This window comes from Falco naumanni, chromosome 8, assembly GCF_017639655.2.
Source record: "Falco naumanni isolate bFalNau1 chromosome 8, bFalNau1.pat, whole genome shotgun sequence".
Lineage (NCBI taxonomy): Eukaryota > Metazoa > Chordata > Aves > Falconiformes > Falconidae > Falco > Falco naumanni.
In genome coordinates, this window is record NC_054061.1 from 29349674 (window position 1) to 29366108 (window position 16435).

The window sequence follows — 16435 nt, forward strand, 5'->3', positions numbered from 1 at the left end:
ACTATGTTATATGATAATCTAACTGTACACTGATCTTAATGCATTTTTTTCAAAATAAGTGGTTACTTCAAGCTTGATTTCATTGTGTTGAATTCAATTTACTCATTTTACCAGCTTTGTTTTTCCTGACTGAATTCAAGCTGTAATGAACAAGCAGATGTACGGTTTATTTTATTGTGGATAGTGGTTTGGTAGTGAAGACATAACACAGCTCCAGTTGTTTTGACAACAAACTTCATGTTGGTATCTTCTTATACTAAAAGTAATATTGACATTTGAATAAAAGTTTACTTCAGTCGATTTGGGGTTAAAAAAATGTTATTTAACATAAATCCTATTTCCTAGAAAAACTTTAATAATCTCCCATATATATAGTAGAGGAATTGCAAAATTATTTAAATTATTTCAAATAATGTATATTATCTAAAATAATATAGATTACATTATTTCCCCTTGTTATTTAGCCTACTTTACGAATTTAGTGATTGTTCAGCTAGTAAACAAAAAAGCCAAACTGAGGTGAGAGTGGAATAAGTTCTACAGCTGATCTGAGAGTAAAAACAAAAGTTCACAACTTTGCATGTCAGTGCCTCGGTCGCACCTCTTTGAGATACGATCTCTCCTAAGGTGTTAACTGCCCTCGATTCTGTTGAAACACATCTGTTGGTCTCTGGCAATTTACATGGCTATTATTCTAACACTGCAGCTTGTGCTGAATGAAATGTGGGAATTGTTTTTATAATCTTGCTTAAAGTGTTAAAATAATCTGTTCTATTATTATTAGTGTTTTCCTTTGTGGCATTAAAATAATAAACAGGCAGATGAAATTAGAGTGAGGTTATGACCGTCGTATTTCAGCATTGTTAGCTAAAGGTATTTTCTGCTCTCTGTAACAAAGGTGATTATTAAAAATAACAAGTTTTCCTGTAAAATCATCTCTGCAGGCCAAGTTAAAACATTAACACTGTTAACTGCAACAGCATTTAAATGGCCCGAGTTTATTTTGGTTTCTGTTTAACTCTTGCGTATTTACTGCCTTTGCCATAGTCTCAGATAAGATAGTTTGTCAATATATATGTGGAAGAGTTCATATTAGAGTAAACACTACAGGAAAAGAATGCCATGGTAAAATATTTTTTAAGGCGAAGGTAAAAATAAATTCATTTTGACAGCTGTCTCTCTCAAGTTTGATGTGTTGTACCTAAGTGTGGTAGTGCAAATGCGTTACCTACCATTGTACCAAACATGGTAATACACATACCAGCATCTCTCCAAAGACAGGATAACAGCTTGAATTACTTTCTTCAGGTATATTCTCTTGCTTTTTGTCCTAAACATTATACCAGTGCAAAATATGTAATTAATTTTGAGAAGTTTTGCTCCGTGTGTAGATACAGAATCATGTTTAAAATCTTTGGAAAGTTGTAGTGGCAACATAGAACTTTGAGGTCATCCATTTGACTCCACTGCACGTTGACAGTTGCAGTTCTTTAGGAGCTTATCTCAGATGTCTTGTTGGTCTGTTTAATTCTTACAAGGAGACTGCAGTATCACAAATTCTCAACAGTTACCCTTGTTGGCAGTCTGAATGAATGGGCACTGAAACTCAGCTACCTTTGGTAGAAAGAAGAGTGGTCTTGTCAGATGTAATTTGACCTACAGAGAACAGCCGTTTTTCTTTTCTTGGTCTGTAGTTAAAAAAAAAAAAAAAAAAAAAAAAAGCTTTAGTGTCCAGATCTGTGAATTTGGCTGCTTCCATTTTTTTAAGCATAATGTATCATTATTGATCAGATTAAGAAGACAAAGTCTTTGCTCTGCATCCTCTCTAAAGCCAGAAGGAGTTACTACCTGATGATCTATTGTTAGTGGAGAGCTGTGTTAGTTATCGACTGGATGTGTTTCTGTGCACACTTTTAGGTCAGACCAAGTAATTGCTTTGAGATGGGGTTTAGCAACCATTTTTCTTTTTTCTAGGACTGTATAACTTAGGACTCCATTCTTAGCTGCTCTGGCATGAAACTGGTGGGAGTTCATTAGAAGGGTAGAGGCGGAATTGTTACTATGCTGCTTTAAAGAAATGTTACACATTTTGTCTCTTTGCATTTTTAGAAATTTGTTTAGTTTATCAAAAACTGTATTGGTAAACCCAAATGTGACTGTTTTAAGTTGTTATCACTTGGAAAAATGGCTTTTAACTTCCAAGTAGGAGATGGTTAATAAAATAAAATAAATACCTTTTTGAATCATCCTGGTGCTTTGATGTTACACTGCCAAATTATGCCCAGAACTCAGGCGAAGTGTTCACATATATCTGATTCTGGGAGACGCATGTAAAAAAGGTGAAAAAGTTTGAGGGTACTTTTGTAACTGTTGCTCAAAACCTCAGTTCCTTAATTTTGAAAGTAGTGGAAGTAGCAGCTGCGGTTAATGCTATCAGACAGTGAGAACTGCTAGCTATTATTTACTAGACTCAACCACTTACACTCCTGAGATACTTTGTCAGTCAGCTAAAATTGCAAATAACTCCAAACTACTACAGATCTGCAGTATTCTTACAGTTTTCTCTTTTGTTTTTTTCAGTGACATGTTACCTGTCCTGCACAGATGATTTATGTAGCTTTATTTCAACATACCTACTGACTGCTTGTCTAAATTTGGGTGGTTATACAATTTGTTTTGGTTGGGGGTTTTTTGTTTTGTGGTTTGGTAAGAGTCATGTGAAAAAGCCCACAAGGCTGCTCTTACCCTAACTGAAAAGTTGGGTACCTTTCAGAAAGGAGAAGTAAACAGTGCTATGACGCAGATTGTCGTAAAGAACTGCTCTCTTAGTTGTTTGCAAGAATTCGTTAGGTTTTAGAAACGCTTCTGTGTTGCTAACTGTCAGGTCTTAAACACTGCAAGCACAAAATCAGATATGAGTTCAGTGTTGACGTATTGCAGTGTTTTCAGCATTCTCGAAGGAGTTTTTTTTCTTCACACCAAAGCCCAAGAGTGTTACAGGAACATTTAGTGTAGGTATTTGCTAACCAGATAAGTAGCTTGACTATGCCACATGCATAAACAAAAAGATGATGATTAATTCAGGTAAATCTACTTTTGTTTTCAGTTAAATGTACTTTTGGAGTAGATTTTAAAAAGAACAGCAGTTCACATGATCAGGTGTTATATGGACTGTTTTAAGTGCTGGGAGTTCAGACCCTGGCTTTGGGATGTTTTTGTGGCAGTGTTGTACGTGGTTAACACATGGCTATGTTTTTACGTAAAAAATGTTTTATTTGGTAGCCTTTAATAGACACAAGCGTTTTTACGTTGTGTAAGTTATTGAGGGCTTTGCTTTTATCATGCTCTGTATATTTACTGCACTTGTTCTAGTTGTGTGCTGAAAGCTTTTTAATAGGTTTAGTGGTTTTATTCAATTTATTACTATGAAAACTTTATTTGCATAAGTACTTCTCATAAATCAGTGATTCTTTAAATGTAGAATTGACTGTAGTGCCTCCTTTGTAACTGAACATGCCATAAATTGAAATGAGGATTTTCTCTTGTTTCCTTTGCTGTTTCATTTTGTGTAATAAACAATTACCAATTTGCACTTTTCTCTGTTTAGGCAAATGCAATGATCAAGTGTCCCTAAGAGAAGAAATTCACCCTTCCAGCTGTCCAGAAAAAGAGACAGAGTCAGGAAAAACTAACTTAGGATTCATTATTTTATCTTCTCCTTATAGACCTCCACTAGTCAGGCAATCTTCTGCCTTCAGTCGGGTATTTGTCAGCTTTTCCGAGAAACTCTTATTCGCAAGGGATTTGTGGAAATTCAGACTCCCAAAATCATTTCAGGTACTGTATATGTGATCAAGCAGCTACAGGTCTGCTTCTTTTACAGTTGCTCAGCATACCTATCTGCCAAAAATTTAATAAGTTTTTATTTAAAAAAGATAAAGTTCTATTTCTAATTCAGGTGCAACATAGCAAACTTTTCCTAGCAGGTATCAAAGTTGTTCTTTACTTTTCTCCTGACTTTGGATGTTAAAAGAATGACAAGACAAATAAATGCATCTGATTTATGTACTCTGCAGTGCATTTAAAGCTTTAATTTGGTTAAATAAAGATGTCTGATTGTATGCACTGTTCTTCAAATTTGTGTTCTCCACTTGTTGAGCACTGTGAGTTCCATTCCCAGTATTAAAGAATATAATAAGTTCTCATCATAATAAATAAAGTTATCATCATCATAAATAAGTTACAACAACCATATCATGGTATAAAAAAAGATGATGTCATTATATACAATATGTCACTTCTTTAGCAGAGTATGTGGCTGAATAGAAAGTGGTAGGTCATTTTTCTGAAAGTGTGCCTAACAGCTTCAGCCTGACTAAAAGTCTGGAAATGTAGATTTTGCTTCTGGTTCTGTTGTTGGATCTGCTGTATTGTTTTCAAAAGTCAAATTACTTGATTTACTGATGCGTATTTTTCTCCCATCTTATTGGTGTCCTTTGAGGTTTTGTTGATGCCACTACAACATACAGCATGGAAAATGTAGGGTGGAATATTTGTATTACTCTCATTGTATGTGCACTCATATGCATACATTTTGCCTACTGAATTTTATAGTCCTCTGTATTTTTTAAGACAGCTCTTGATTGTGATAAAAAAGGGCTTTTTAACAGAATATGTGTAAGCACTATTTTTTCAATATAGAAAGTATTGTTGAACTATAAGATTAGGTAACTTTTTTCCTAACAGACAGCTGAAACAGCATGAAGTACTGAAGAGTCCCAAGTAGTTTATTTATGTAGGACCTTTGAGGAAGTGTGCTATTCTTGCTGTGCAGTGTACCATTGAAAGCAAGCAAGCATCCTATTGTTTGAATGAGATCACACTTCGTAAAAATAACTAAGTTAAGTCGATGCAATCCTTACTAAACTTTGAATTTAATATCATAGCTGTTTTAAGATCTGAGATTTTTTAAATTGCCTGTATTCACAAATAACTGTAAATATTCACTGAAACCATTTCAGTGGGAGTAGTGGTGATGAAAAGAAAAGAAACAGTAATCTCAGTGGAATGGTTAGTAATAATAATAATTAGTAATTTACCTAGAGTAATCTTAACATTAGAACTTTTAAAGATTATTAACTAATATTTCACTTTGGCATGCTTTTGTTAGCAAGTTGGGCAACTATAACACTCCTACCACACAGTGGGAAATTGAAAGGTGAAGTGACTCAGCTGATAGTTTTGGTAGGCAGTTTGCAGTAAAGGATTCAAATGCGTGTGTTCTTGGTTCTTGTTCTCTCAAAGTAACCTCCTATGAAAATTGCCTTAAACTGAAAAAGCTTTATACCTTTGGCAGATGTCCTGGTAAATAGTTTTGGCTCAGAGAGATATTTATGCTTGCAGTTAGAGAGGATGATCCTGGCAAAACAGGATATGCACTTTCGTCTTGGGCTCTGCATCTGGAAGCCTACATCACTGTAAAGATTGGTTTCCACAGAAGTGTTTTGGACCACGAGTAGATGTGGTGGTGGTGGTACAAGCATGCATTTTCTGCTGTTCTAACTTTGAGGTAAAGGACAGCTGGGAATAGCAACATTTTAAACTACCCCAACTGAATTTGCAGATTTGCAAGACGATGAGTGACAGCCCTGAGCTGCAAAACTTCCCTTAGCATTAATGGATGCAGACGTATCTTTTTGCTCTAATAGGCTTTGATGAAAAATCTCCTTCTAATCTCTAAATGGAAGACCAATAGTCTATCATTCTACCTCTGATTTGTTCTTTACATTTTTATTTTAATAATTATTGCAAGCATTTGCTTTTCAGCTGCCAGTGAAGGAGGAGCCAATGTGTTTACTGTATCATACTTCAAAAGCAGTGCCTACCTGGCTCAGTCCCCACAGCTGTACAAGCAGATGTGTATATGTGCTGACTTTGAAAAGGTTTTTTGCGTTGGGCCAGGTAAGAAAAGTGTTGGTTTATCCAAAGTGTGTGAAGTATGCAGTGATGGCTTTTAGCACCTGTGATAAAAATAAGATAATATGCACACTGAAAGCTTTGAATGGTTTCACTTAATATAGTTTCACTTACCAAACACAGATTTCAGTTGGGGTACTAATGAGAGTAAAGTTGGCAGAGAAGTTGCTAGAATAAAACTAAAATGCTGAAATAGGGCTGGAGTACTCCAGTGCTTGCTGTTCTGTGAAGAGAAAGAATAGAGTTGCATTGGAAATTGATAGTACGATGAAGTTACTAAAACATGGTACAACCCTGTGGTTACTAAAGCCATAGTTTCCTATTAACCATGTTCAGTAGTCGTTGCCTAGTTGCCTTTATTTGCCCAGTAGTAAGCAGTTAAAATAGGCAAGCTAGGTTTTACATACTTCAGATTGCATATTAACATACACTTACCCCTTGCTTTTGTGTATGTACCAAATAACTTTACTTAGAAACTGCATCCTTTCAACTGGGCTGTCACTAAATAATAAAAAATGAATAATTTCCAGACTTATGCTCTCTTTCTTAAAAGCTGATAGTACATGGCCTCTTTAGGTTTTTTTCTAAGTTTTTAATAAGTTTTTTGAATTAAGTTTTAACACAGCATTTTTTTTCTAAGACGTCAAAGACCAGTTTAAAGAGATGTAAGCTGGAAATGCTGGGAAAAAAGTAACAATTCATAAAATAATTAAAAAAAGATGCAAGTAATTCAGAAGATCTTAAATTTCTTGTTAATTACTGACAAATGAATCACGGTTTATAGGAAGACATGTTTATATTAGACTCATGTATCTGAAAAAAAAACAACCAAAAACCACAACAAAAAACCAATACCCCAGAACACACACAGGTGCACACGTCCTTTTCCTCTGAAAAAGGCGGTTTTCAAATCTCAAAGTTCTTGTGTGCCTGAAAGCTTGTCTGTTTTTTCCATTCTGTCTGTTGGTCTAACGAGATCCTGCCTTTCTACAGGTCTTGTGTGTCTTGTCTCCTTTGAGCACCACAGCTACAATAATGCTGTCACTATTACAAATGATGCTCTGAGGCAGCTAGTTTTCTTTTTGTTTTTCAGTGAGAATTGTCATGTCTAAAGAAAGCATCGTCTACTTGATCCAAATGCTGATGTGATTGATTGTCAGTTATTTTTCAAAATGGAATGTTTATTTCAGGTTTGTTAGAATTTCTGTTGTTTAATTTTACAGTATTTAGAGCTGAGGACTCCAATACACACAGACACCTGACCGAGTTTGTTGGTCTGGATATCGAAATGGCTTTTAACTACCACTATCATGAAGTGGTAGATGAGATTGCAGATACCTTGGTGCAGATATTCAAGGGACTTCAGGAAAGGTAATTAAGAGCATTTTGCATTTCATGAGCAACTTTGAGATCTCTGGCACTGTGGTATGAAATGGGCGAGCATTTTATCCTCAGCTTGTCAGATAATCGTTAGTAATCTGATTTATGACAGAACTTTGAAACAAACGTTTTTGCTTTACTCTTAACTATTTCCTTGTGCCTAATTTTTGAAGTTCACTCAAGCCATAGGCCAGCAAACTGTCTATTTTCAGCCCAGGTTGCATCGTCTAGAGTATGCTAGCTTGCACTAAGAAAACTTACTGTTTAATGTTGGATGGACTTCCTCACAGAAATAACCCATCGTTAATTTAAAATGTCCTCCTTTTTGTGCCACTACAGGTACACTGATTGTTCTATTTTGAAATTAATATTTACTATCTAAGAAAGCTTTTCTGAACCAAATTTATTGTAACAGCCTGCATTTGTGCCCTGAAAGCAGCAAAGATTATTTTCCATTATTCACAGTCTTAACTCATTAAAAAGCCAGGCCAGGAATTTAGGAAGTGGTTTTCATTTGCTTACAAATTAGACTATCTTGCCAGTGAAATGAAAATCTTTTCATCTGTCTAGAAGGAAATTTCTCTTTTATATTTAAAATAGGATATCACTCAAATCAAAGAAGAAACCAGGTAAATAGTCAAAGGGATGGTTTCTCAGTGTCTTTACTGTGAAAATTGACCTAGTCCATTATTTCTTACAAAAGGAACAAAACGGAAGTAATAGTAAAATATTAACATATATATAATTGATGTAGATGCATCAACTTACATGAAACATGTCATTAGGATTGAACAGTTTCTCCAGATGTGGCTTTAACAGTTTTTTATGTTGCAAGAGGGACCTCTTGTGGCAAAATTGTATTGCCATTGCAAAATCATTATTAGATGCAAGAAGAGTACATTTCTTGATTGTTTTGTATTTTGTTTCTTTTCTTGTTTCCTCCTGTATAGATTCCAAATGGAAATTCAGACAGTGAACAAACAGTTCCCATGTGAGCCATTTAAATTTTTGGAGCCAACTCTGAGGCTGGAATACCGTGAAGCTGTGGCCATGCTTAGAGAGGCTGGGGTTGAGATGGGTGATGAAGAAGATCTGAGGTACTTTGGCAGTACACAGATGTGTCAGTCTTGTGAATGTGGTAGTAACGTGTCAGTTTTGTGCTGTGCAACTGACAGCCTCCAAGAAGGAAACACAAGCTTTTAGAGGAATAAACAGTATTCGCATTCAGACCCCTTGACAAATAAATGGAAAATAGCCCCTTCTTTTAATATATACTATATGTACAAACTCTGAAATCCAAAAGAAAATAACTTACAACATAAGTGAGAGTAACTTGAACCTTCTAAGGATAAGAAACATTTGTTTTTCTAATAATCGCAGTCCTTCATGTGAATTGTCACATCTTTGAATAGGATTAAACAAAAAGATTCTTCAGTATTAAGGTCTTTCTTTTGAGTACCACCTTCCCATTTTTATTTTCTACCTCTCAAGAAAATGGTTAATGCAGTCATGATTGCATTTCCACTGATCTGCTTAAAGATGGATTTAATTAACTGATTATATATAAACTTTTCTGAAGACACTTAATAAATAAAAACATTTCTGTTTTTTCCCATAAATATACCCAGTACCATTAGGATAATGTGTGATTTTACAGTTAAACAATCCATGCGTCAAAGGAGTTTCAATTGTAAGAGTTTGATAGAGCAAAATAATTTCCCCAGCAACTGCTTAGGATGTTTCTCAATTATTGTGCCCAAGAAGAAATGGCTGTAGAAAGTATATGCCAATAGGAAACAGAGCACACAATTCTTCAGTAATCAGAATATGATGACTAGGAAGTAGTTATATTAAGAGCAAGAATATCTTTAGGTATCAGTTAATTTAAGGGATTTCCAGGACCAATACAAAATATTTAGGAACAGAAATAAATATACTTTATTTCTGAAATTTGTGTCTGCACAAACCAAACCATTCAGAACAAAGTACTAGATTTTTCCAAAGAGTGAGGTGGAGCAGATCTGTAGCTTGAAATCTTTTTAGCTTGATGAACTATGTAATCAGTACAAGTTTAAATCACTTAATTTTATTGGTGATAATTTGTTTCAGCACACCTAATGAAAAGCTCCTGGGACGCCTGGTAAAGGAAAAGGTAACAATTGTTTTAGAATAAATAGATTTGTCATTGAATCTGAAACATGATGTCATGGAGTCTTTGGGTGGATATAAATGCCTACTTCATGTAAAACAACTTTTTACACACTGATTGAGAATACGGTATGTCAGAACATGCAGAAGCTGTGAAGAGTTTGGGATTAACATGAGCATTTTTTAATTGTCTGACTGCATCTACATTTTGTCACACAGCTTATTTAATCTACTGACAGTTTTGTCTATCATTAGTAAGCTGTTTGAAACACTTTCAATCTTTTAAATTTTTTTAATATATATTTTTTTGATACATTTTTCTGTCATCTGTTACATTGAGTACACCAAACAGGATAGTACATTCCAAACCCAGTTCTTAGGATAATTAAAAAAGAACAAACCAGATTCTAACTGAATCAATAGGAGAAGATGAGATCTTTGGCATAAAAATAAGTACCTGTTACTACAGCAAGACATTTTACTGCTAAACATTTGTAGGTTTACACTAAAGTAGTATTGGAAAACTGAAAAATAATACACCACTTTTATTGATAACTTTTATTTTTTAAGATAATACTGTCAAATTTCTGTAAAGTTATTTGTATATATATCTGTATATATCTGTAAAGATAATTTTTTTTTAATTTTATTTCAAAGATTCAGTGGTTGTGTCCTCTTGTAATTTGTTCTTTACATCATTTTCTCCTTTACTACACTGTTTTCAATTACCTTCTTTCAGTATGACACAGACTTCTATATTCTTGACAAATACCCTCTTGCTGTGAGGCCCTTTTATACAATGCCAGACCCAGTAAATCCTGTAAGTAAAATTTTTTGTCAGTAAGTAAAAAATTTGTCGGTGGGGTTTTTTCGTAGTTGAAATTATTCTGTGTAGGGATATCTTGACAAAGTGCATAAAGTATGTTTATATGATCTGCTGTTATAATTGAAGTTCTGAGAACAAGATTAGGTTAGTGTTACGTGACTTGTAAAAGGTTTACAGTTACTCTTCAGTGATGAAAACATACCAGAAAGAAACAAATCTAGCTAAAATTGGGAGAGCTTTATGAAAGGATCTCCATGGTCAAGAGCCCTGCTGCCATCACTGAAAAGGGACAAAACCAGTCTTCCAGAGACACAGACACTTTAACAGAAAATATGCTTTCTTACATTTTTAGAAATTCCCCAGTTTATTCCTAAACCCAGGGTAAGTATCTATAGAGCATCTTTTTCTAGGATAACTACATGTGAGGGTGTGTAGATGAACTTTGCCAGTCTAATGAGAGGAGCCAAAGGGCTGTAGTTCCCAGGCAGACTCCAAATACATTGTACTCTTACTGCACAACTTTGGGTATCATAAGTGAAGTTATTGAGAGGTGCATATTTGCCATTTAAGGATAGAACAACTGTACGTAAACTCATCTTTTTTTTTTCCAGAAAAGCTCTAACTCTTATGATATGTTCATGAGAGGGGAAGAGATCTTGTCTGGAGCTCAGAGAATTCACGATCCTCAGCTGCTGACAGAAAGAGCCCAGCATCACGGCATTGGTAACAAGTCAACCAACGTGAAGCTGAATTTAAAAGAATATAAATCATGATTGGGTTTGTTTCCTTTAGAGGAAGAATTGGGTTCAGAATTTGTTACATGGCAGTAGTGCTAAAATCGCAGTACTGTTCCATTCTTACTGTTAATCCATCTAAATTCTGTTTGATCTATATTAAGAGACTAGTTAGTTTCCCAGCAACACCTTGATGAAAAGGAATTGTTTCCAAGGATTTCAGAGAGTATGTAATGCAGGGAAAAGCTTGAACAGACTGAGGGTAGACAAACAGGTCTCATTCAGTTATGCCTCTGTGTACTCTAACAAACTTTACAGAGTGCTCTAGCAGAGTCTTGGTTGGCTGTCCTTTTTAAATGTTGTACTGACAGCAAATAAGCTCTCTGTTGGTGAAATTTAAGAAGAAGGAAAAAAAAAAGATTTAGCAGGGACAAGGCCAGTTAACAGTAGAAGGGTAAAAGAGCAGATTAGGTGGAGATCACAAGAGTAAAATGTAAATTATGCTTTCAGTGAATGGCAAAGTGGCAGGTAGGCAGTAGCAAAGGAGCAGCTCCCACTGTAGCAAGATGGAAAAATAGTTGCTAAATCTTCACTTTCTCACTGCAGTTTATTCAAGAAGTCCCCATCTTCCGTAAGTTAAAATGAAGAGTTCAGTCTAGAATTTCTTCCCTGATTATGTTATTAACAAAATTATAAAACAAAACTGTTAGTGTTGTAACTTCTAGATAGTTCTGGATAATTTATGTCTTCAGTAAGTAGAGCCCCACTGTTAGTTTGTAAGTTTAAACTGGTAAATTTGTTGTTGTGTTTGCAGTCCTCTAATCACTTGTATGTTGGGATTGGGGTTCATTAAGCCAATGAGAAATGTTTTTCTTCTCTAGATTTGGAGAAGATAAAGGCGTATATCGATTCCTTTCGTTTTGGTGCACCTCCACACGCAGGTGGTGGAATAGGTAAGTATCTGTGGTTTATTTTGTTCTGTGTTAGCCTGAGCTTAATTTAAACTGCTCAGTCTCAAGCAGGATTCAATACAAAATTCAGAATAATAGCCTTGTTAGGTAAATGTGTGGGGCTGTTTATCCTGGAGAATTTAAGGCAAGAAGCTAAAATGTAAGCATCATCATAAAATAAATAGGCAAAATATTAATGGCACAGTCTGGCAAGTTTAAAAAGTAGGTGATAACAATAAAAAAATGCCAGTTTATTAGCCAGGCATATAACTTTCAAATGTGACCAATGAGGAAGATTAAGGAGGCAAGAAAACACTGTGTTGTGTATGGATTTATCGTAGCCTACTAATACGAGAATGCACCGGTCTTGTAGTGCATTTGATGAAGCTGTTCTGCAGCGAGGAGAAATAAGTGATCACTTCTGTTCTTACTTGGTGCTGTGACTGAATGTCACTGGTCAGCTTGGCTGATGCTAATTGTTGCAGCAAAGGGTATTGCACCTTCATGTCTTGGGTGTATTTTACGTATTAAAATGAAAAAAAAAAAAGTTTTAGGCATCTTAATGATAATAATTCACAGTTATGCACATTGCTTTCATTAGCAGGATGAAATCTGTCTGGAAATAGGACAAAATACTTTGTAGGTCCTGATCAATGCACACAATGATTTTTTCGACTCAGTCCCTCCTGCATTTGCCTTACGTTTGTAAAGTACATTCAGTATATTCTCAGCATGCTCTCAGAACAGCTTCGTAAGTACGCCTTCAGTAAATGCATTAAATCTGCAATATGCTGTTGAGACAACTGTTTTGCAGTACCTACAAGATGTAGTTGTTGGTGATCATGCAGTACTTGTGAGCAGAGGCCATGCAGCATTTGCAGATGATCCAGAATCATTTAGGTGGGTCAGAACTGACATCAAGGAAGCTGAAGCTACATCTCTTCTGCAGTCAGTGCTCCTTGTGGCACATCCCAGAGGTCTGGCCAAGAACCAGCCAAACAGATGCTGTGAGAATTAAGACTGGTTTCTAGCTGTTTCAGGTGGAAACCTTAACACAGATGGGGCAGTGTGTGAACACTAGTGTGCCTCTGGGTTTCATCTTAGCATGGCTGGGGTGCATGGGGAGCCCCATGGATTGGGAAGTCCTTCCGCGTTCCACAGTACACACATAACCTCCAAGATTTCAGGAAGAAGGGACGTAATGACCAGTGAAATACTACCATAAAGATGTCAGCAGATGGTTACATGGGTACTTGTTGCTGAATCTACGTTTTTGAACTGCAGAGGGTTTGGGATAAACTTCCCCGGCTGTAGGTTTTTACTGTAGTTGCCCGTGGCACTTAATGTCTCTTACTCTGAGGCCATTAGGGCTGGTTTGGACTGTCCTGTTACTGTATTCAAGGTACAGTTTTCCTGATCACCCGCCTCCCCTTTCAGTTTTCTACACAACCTTTCTTGAAAGTCCAAAGTGAGTCAGAGCAGAGTCATATCTCTAGTACCATTGCTTATGGATACATGCTCCAGATGAAGTCTGTGTCGTGACAGAAGGCACTGTATGTAAAATTCCTAATTTTTGATTCTAGCTCCTCTCTGTAGCGAAACGTGCTAATGCACACATCTCAGTCTTTGGTCACGCTACTGTGTGATGCTGGCTGCAGGTATCAGTACCTTTAGCTTCTGAAGAGTTTCAAACAAAAGACTGACTATACTGATGGAGTGTTTTCATTTGTTCTAGGGCTGGAAAGAGTAACCATGCTGTACCTAGGGCTGCATAATGTTCGTCAGACCTCCATGTTCCCACGGGATCCCAAACGGCTGACACCCTGACATGAGCAACTTTTGAAAGTTTGAGATGATTTGCCCTGCAAGTATGATATGATTGCAAGCATATCCCCTGCTCCTGATGAACCTGTATCGATTTGAGTGTTAAAATATGCAATAAAAAAAAAGAACATCTCATTTGCTAAAGTGCCACAAGAATTTTTTTATCCTTAACTGTTTATTTAAAAGAAAATGTTTTAACAGATCAAGACTCTTTGTATTGGCAACTCTGCATATTTTTAATGAAAATGTGATACTTTGAGTTAGTATTCTAGTGTCACATTAAATTGTATTATGTTTCTAAATATTTTAATAAATTATGCAATAAACATTCTGTATTTTTAACTTACATCAGCAAGATGGAATATTCTGAAATACAGAATTGGCTCAAAGCTAAAATAACTGGATGCTTGCAATTTAAAAATCAGGAAGAAGCCAGTCAATTGTTAATTTACATGAGTGTCAGGTAGAGAAGCAGGTGAGAATAACATTCTTAACAGAAAGTCTTCATATGAAATTGTGAAAATAGATTGCAATAAATCTCTCAAAGTAAATTAGATACAAAATCTGTCTTTCTGGGTTTTGCTTTATATCCTCACAAGGTAATCATGAATCAATAAGGGTTGTCTTGGCTGTTTGGTTTTTTTAATGATGCAGTATCTGCCTGAAGTTTAAATTTATTAATTTATTTTGTTTCTGTCAGCTTCCTTTTTTTTTTTTTTTTGAAAGTTGTATATAAGCCATAGGCCTGTTCTTTTATGTTACTATTTGAGAAGGGATAGAAGGTTACACACACTCATGGAATACACAAGGGATATATAATATCCTCAGAAAATAAATGGACAGTGAGTTTGGGAGCAGGTCATGTGTTTTCCTGCCTGACCCAGCCTCCAGGATAACAAACAAAACAAATCTTGCAAGGATTTCCTTGTTGCCAATGAAAGAAAGTCAAATAATGTAAGCCAACCTATTTCAGGTCATTTTTTTCATTTATAAATGCTGTGAACAGCCCAATTGTTGTACATCTAGAGACACTGAGTGTTAGCTTCTAAGTCAGAGTACTTCTAAAATTCTTTCTAGACATCCTGTGGATAACTGGCTAGCTGAAAAAGGTCTCATAGACATAGTCCAGCTGGCTGGACAAAAATGCACATCGCTCTCAGCTTATCTGAAGTAAAGCAAAATACACTGTCTTTGGCTGTCCTTGTTACACAGTAACAGGAAGATTTTGGTGGGAAAAGAATGTTGCAGGTGGGAACAGGTAACTACAGAAGAGAAACTAGGGGCGGGCTTGGTATTTAGGCAACTAGCCAATAATGAGCTTAACTTTTGTAATATGTATGAGCTAATTATAACAAGGCATAAAAGGTGACTGTAAGGGACAATAAACGAAGTCTGCTGATCACTCATATTGAGTGACTGTGTCTTCCCTCCGTCGCAACAACATCCTTTTTCTCAAACGACTCGCTTGAACCCCCTCAATTTGCAGTGATGTGCAAAGCTACTTCTCTTCCTTGTGCTCCCAACCCAAAGGATGTGCCCTGCATTTGGAGAGGAACCAGTGTATTTCAAACTTCTTTTTATGGATCAGATAGGTGCTTTTCAAACTTAAAACATTTTTGTTAAGTATGGATGCCAAAGAGCAAAGGCGCAAATTCCTTACTTGGACACTGTAATACTTTAATATTCATACGTATTTGTAATTCCTGACTTAATTTTTGCTTAATGTTTTACATGATAAGGCTTTCAGGAGGAGGTACGGTTTAGACAGTCTGTGTTATTGTTACTACCTTGCTTTTTAAATGTCAGAGGAGTCACATACTGGTTATGCTACAAAAAGGTCAGCAAGGCTGTGTATAAATTGTGTAGAATTCATAAAAGGGCAAATCATCTTTTGCAGCTGCTGTTGAACAAGACTTAATTTTAATGTTTTGTGACGAGTTCTCCATTAGAAAACAATCATACTAAAGGTCAGTTAGGTAAAGCACTACAAATGTAAAAGTTAACTTTGTTTAGAAGTCACAAAATTCAAGGAATAACATACTTTGCAGCTTTGCTTATGAGTCTGTCATAATTAATTTACCATGGAATCTTCCCCAGATTACTAACTTTAAGATCTTACAGTGTACCCAGTTGTACTTTACAAAGCTAAGTGGGTTTTAAATATAACTTGTCATCACAGACTTCCTACTGATGAACCCAAGTTTCAAAACAGTTTATTCAGCTAGGCCAATCGAAATGAATTTAATTTGTTCACACAGAACTGGTAACGTATTACACAACAGAAGCGCATCCTTCTAATAAGGAGCAAAATTACTGACTTACATTTCCTGCCAACAAAAAAAAATAATATTGTGAGAACTATGTTTCTTGCTTTAGATTTGGCAGCAAGTTTTGTGCATACATTCCTCTAACTACTGTGCTTGTCCCAATTCTGTTAGAGTTCTTCACGCTCATGGTATAGTTTGATTTATTCAGTAGCTGCACAAGAATGAGAATTCAGATGGAGGCCCCGATTCCTTTGTATGCAGAATCCTTTCATGCAGTGTTTCTTAGCTAACTGAAAATAATTATGATCATAAATCAAAATGCAAAACCCA

The 16435-nt window shown here is 35.8% G+C and overlaps 1 protein-coding gene across 1 annotated transcript in view; it reads left to right on the forward strand.

Annotated features, from left to right (window-relative positions):
- DARS1 (aspartyl-tRNA synthetase 1) overlaps positions 1-13973 on the forward strand; it is a 41413-nt gene extending 27440 nt beyond the window's left edge. Inside the window, exons 8-16 of the mRNA XM_040602636.1 lie at positions 3726-3837; positions 5827-5961; positions 7200-7347; positions 8307-8453; positions 9466-9508; positions 10244-10324; positions 10942-11053; positions 11946-12017; positions 13750-13973. Coding sequence (XP_040458570.1) covers positions 3726-3837; positions 5827-5961; positions 7200-7347; positions 8307-8453; positions 9466-9508; positions 10244-10324; positions 10942-11053; positions 11946-12017; positions 13750-13841 — 942 coding nt within the window. The 3' untranslated portion in view covers positions 13842-13973. The remainder of the gene's footprint in view (positions 1-3725; positions 3838-5826; positions 5962-7199; positions 7348-8306; positions 8454-9465; positions 9509-10243; positions 10325-10941; positions 11054-11945; positions 12018-13749) is intronic.
- Positions 13974-16435: the final 2462 nt, after the last annotated feature.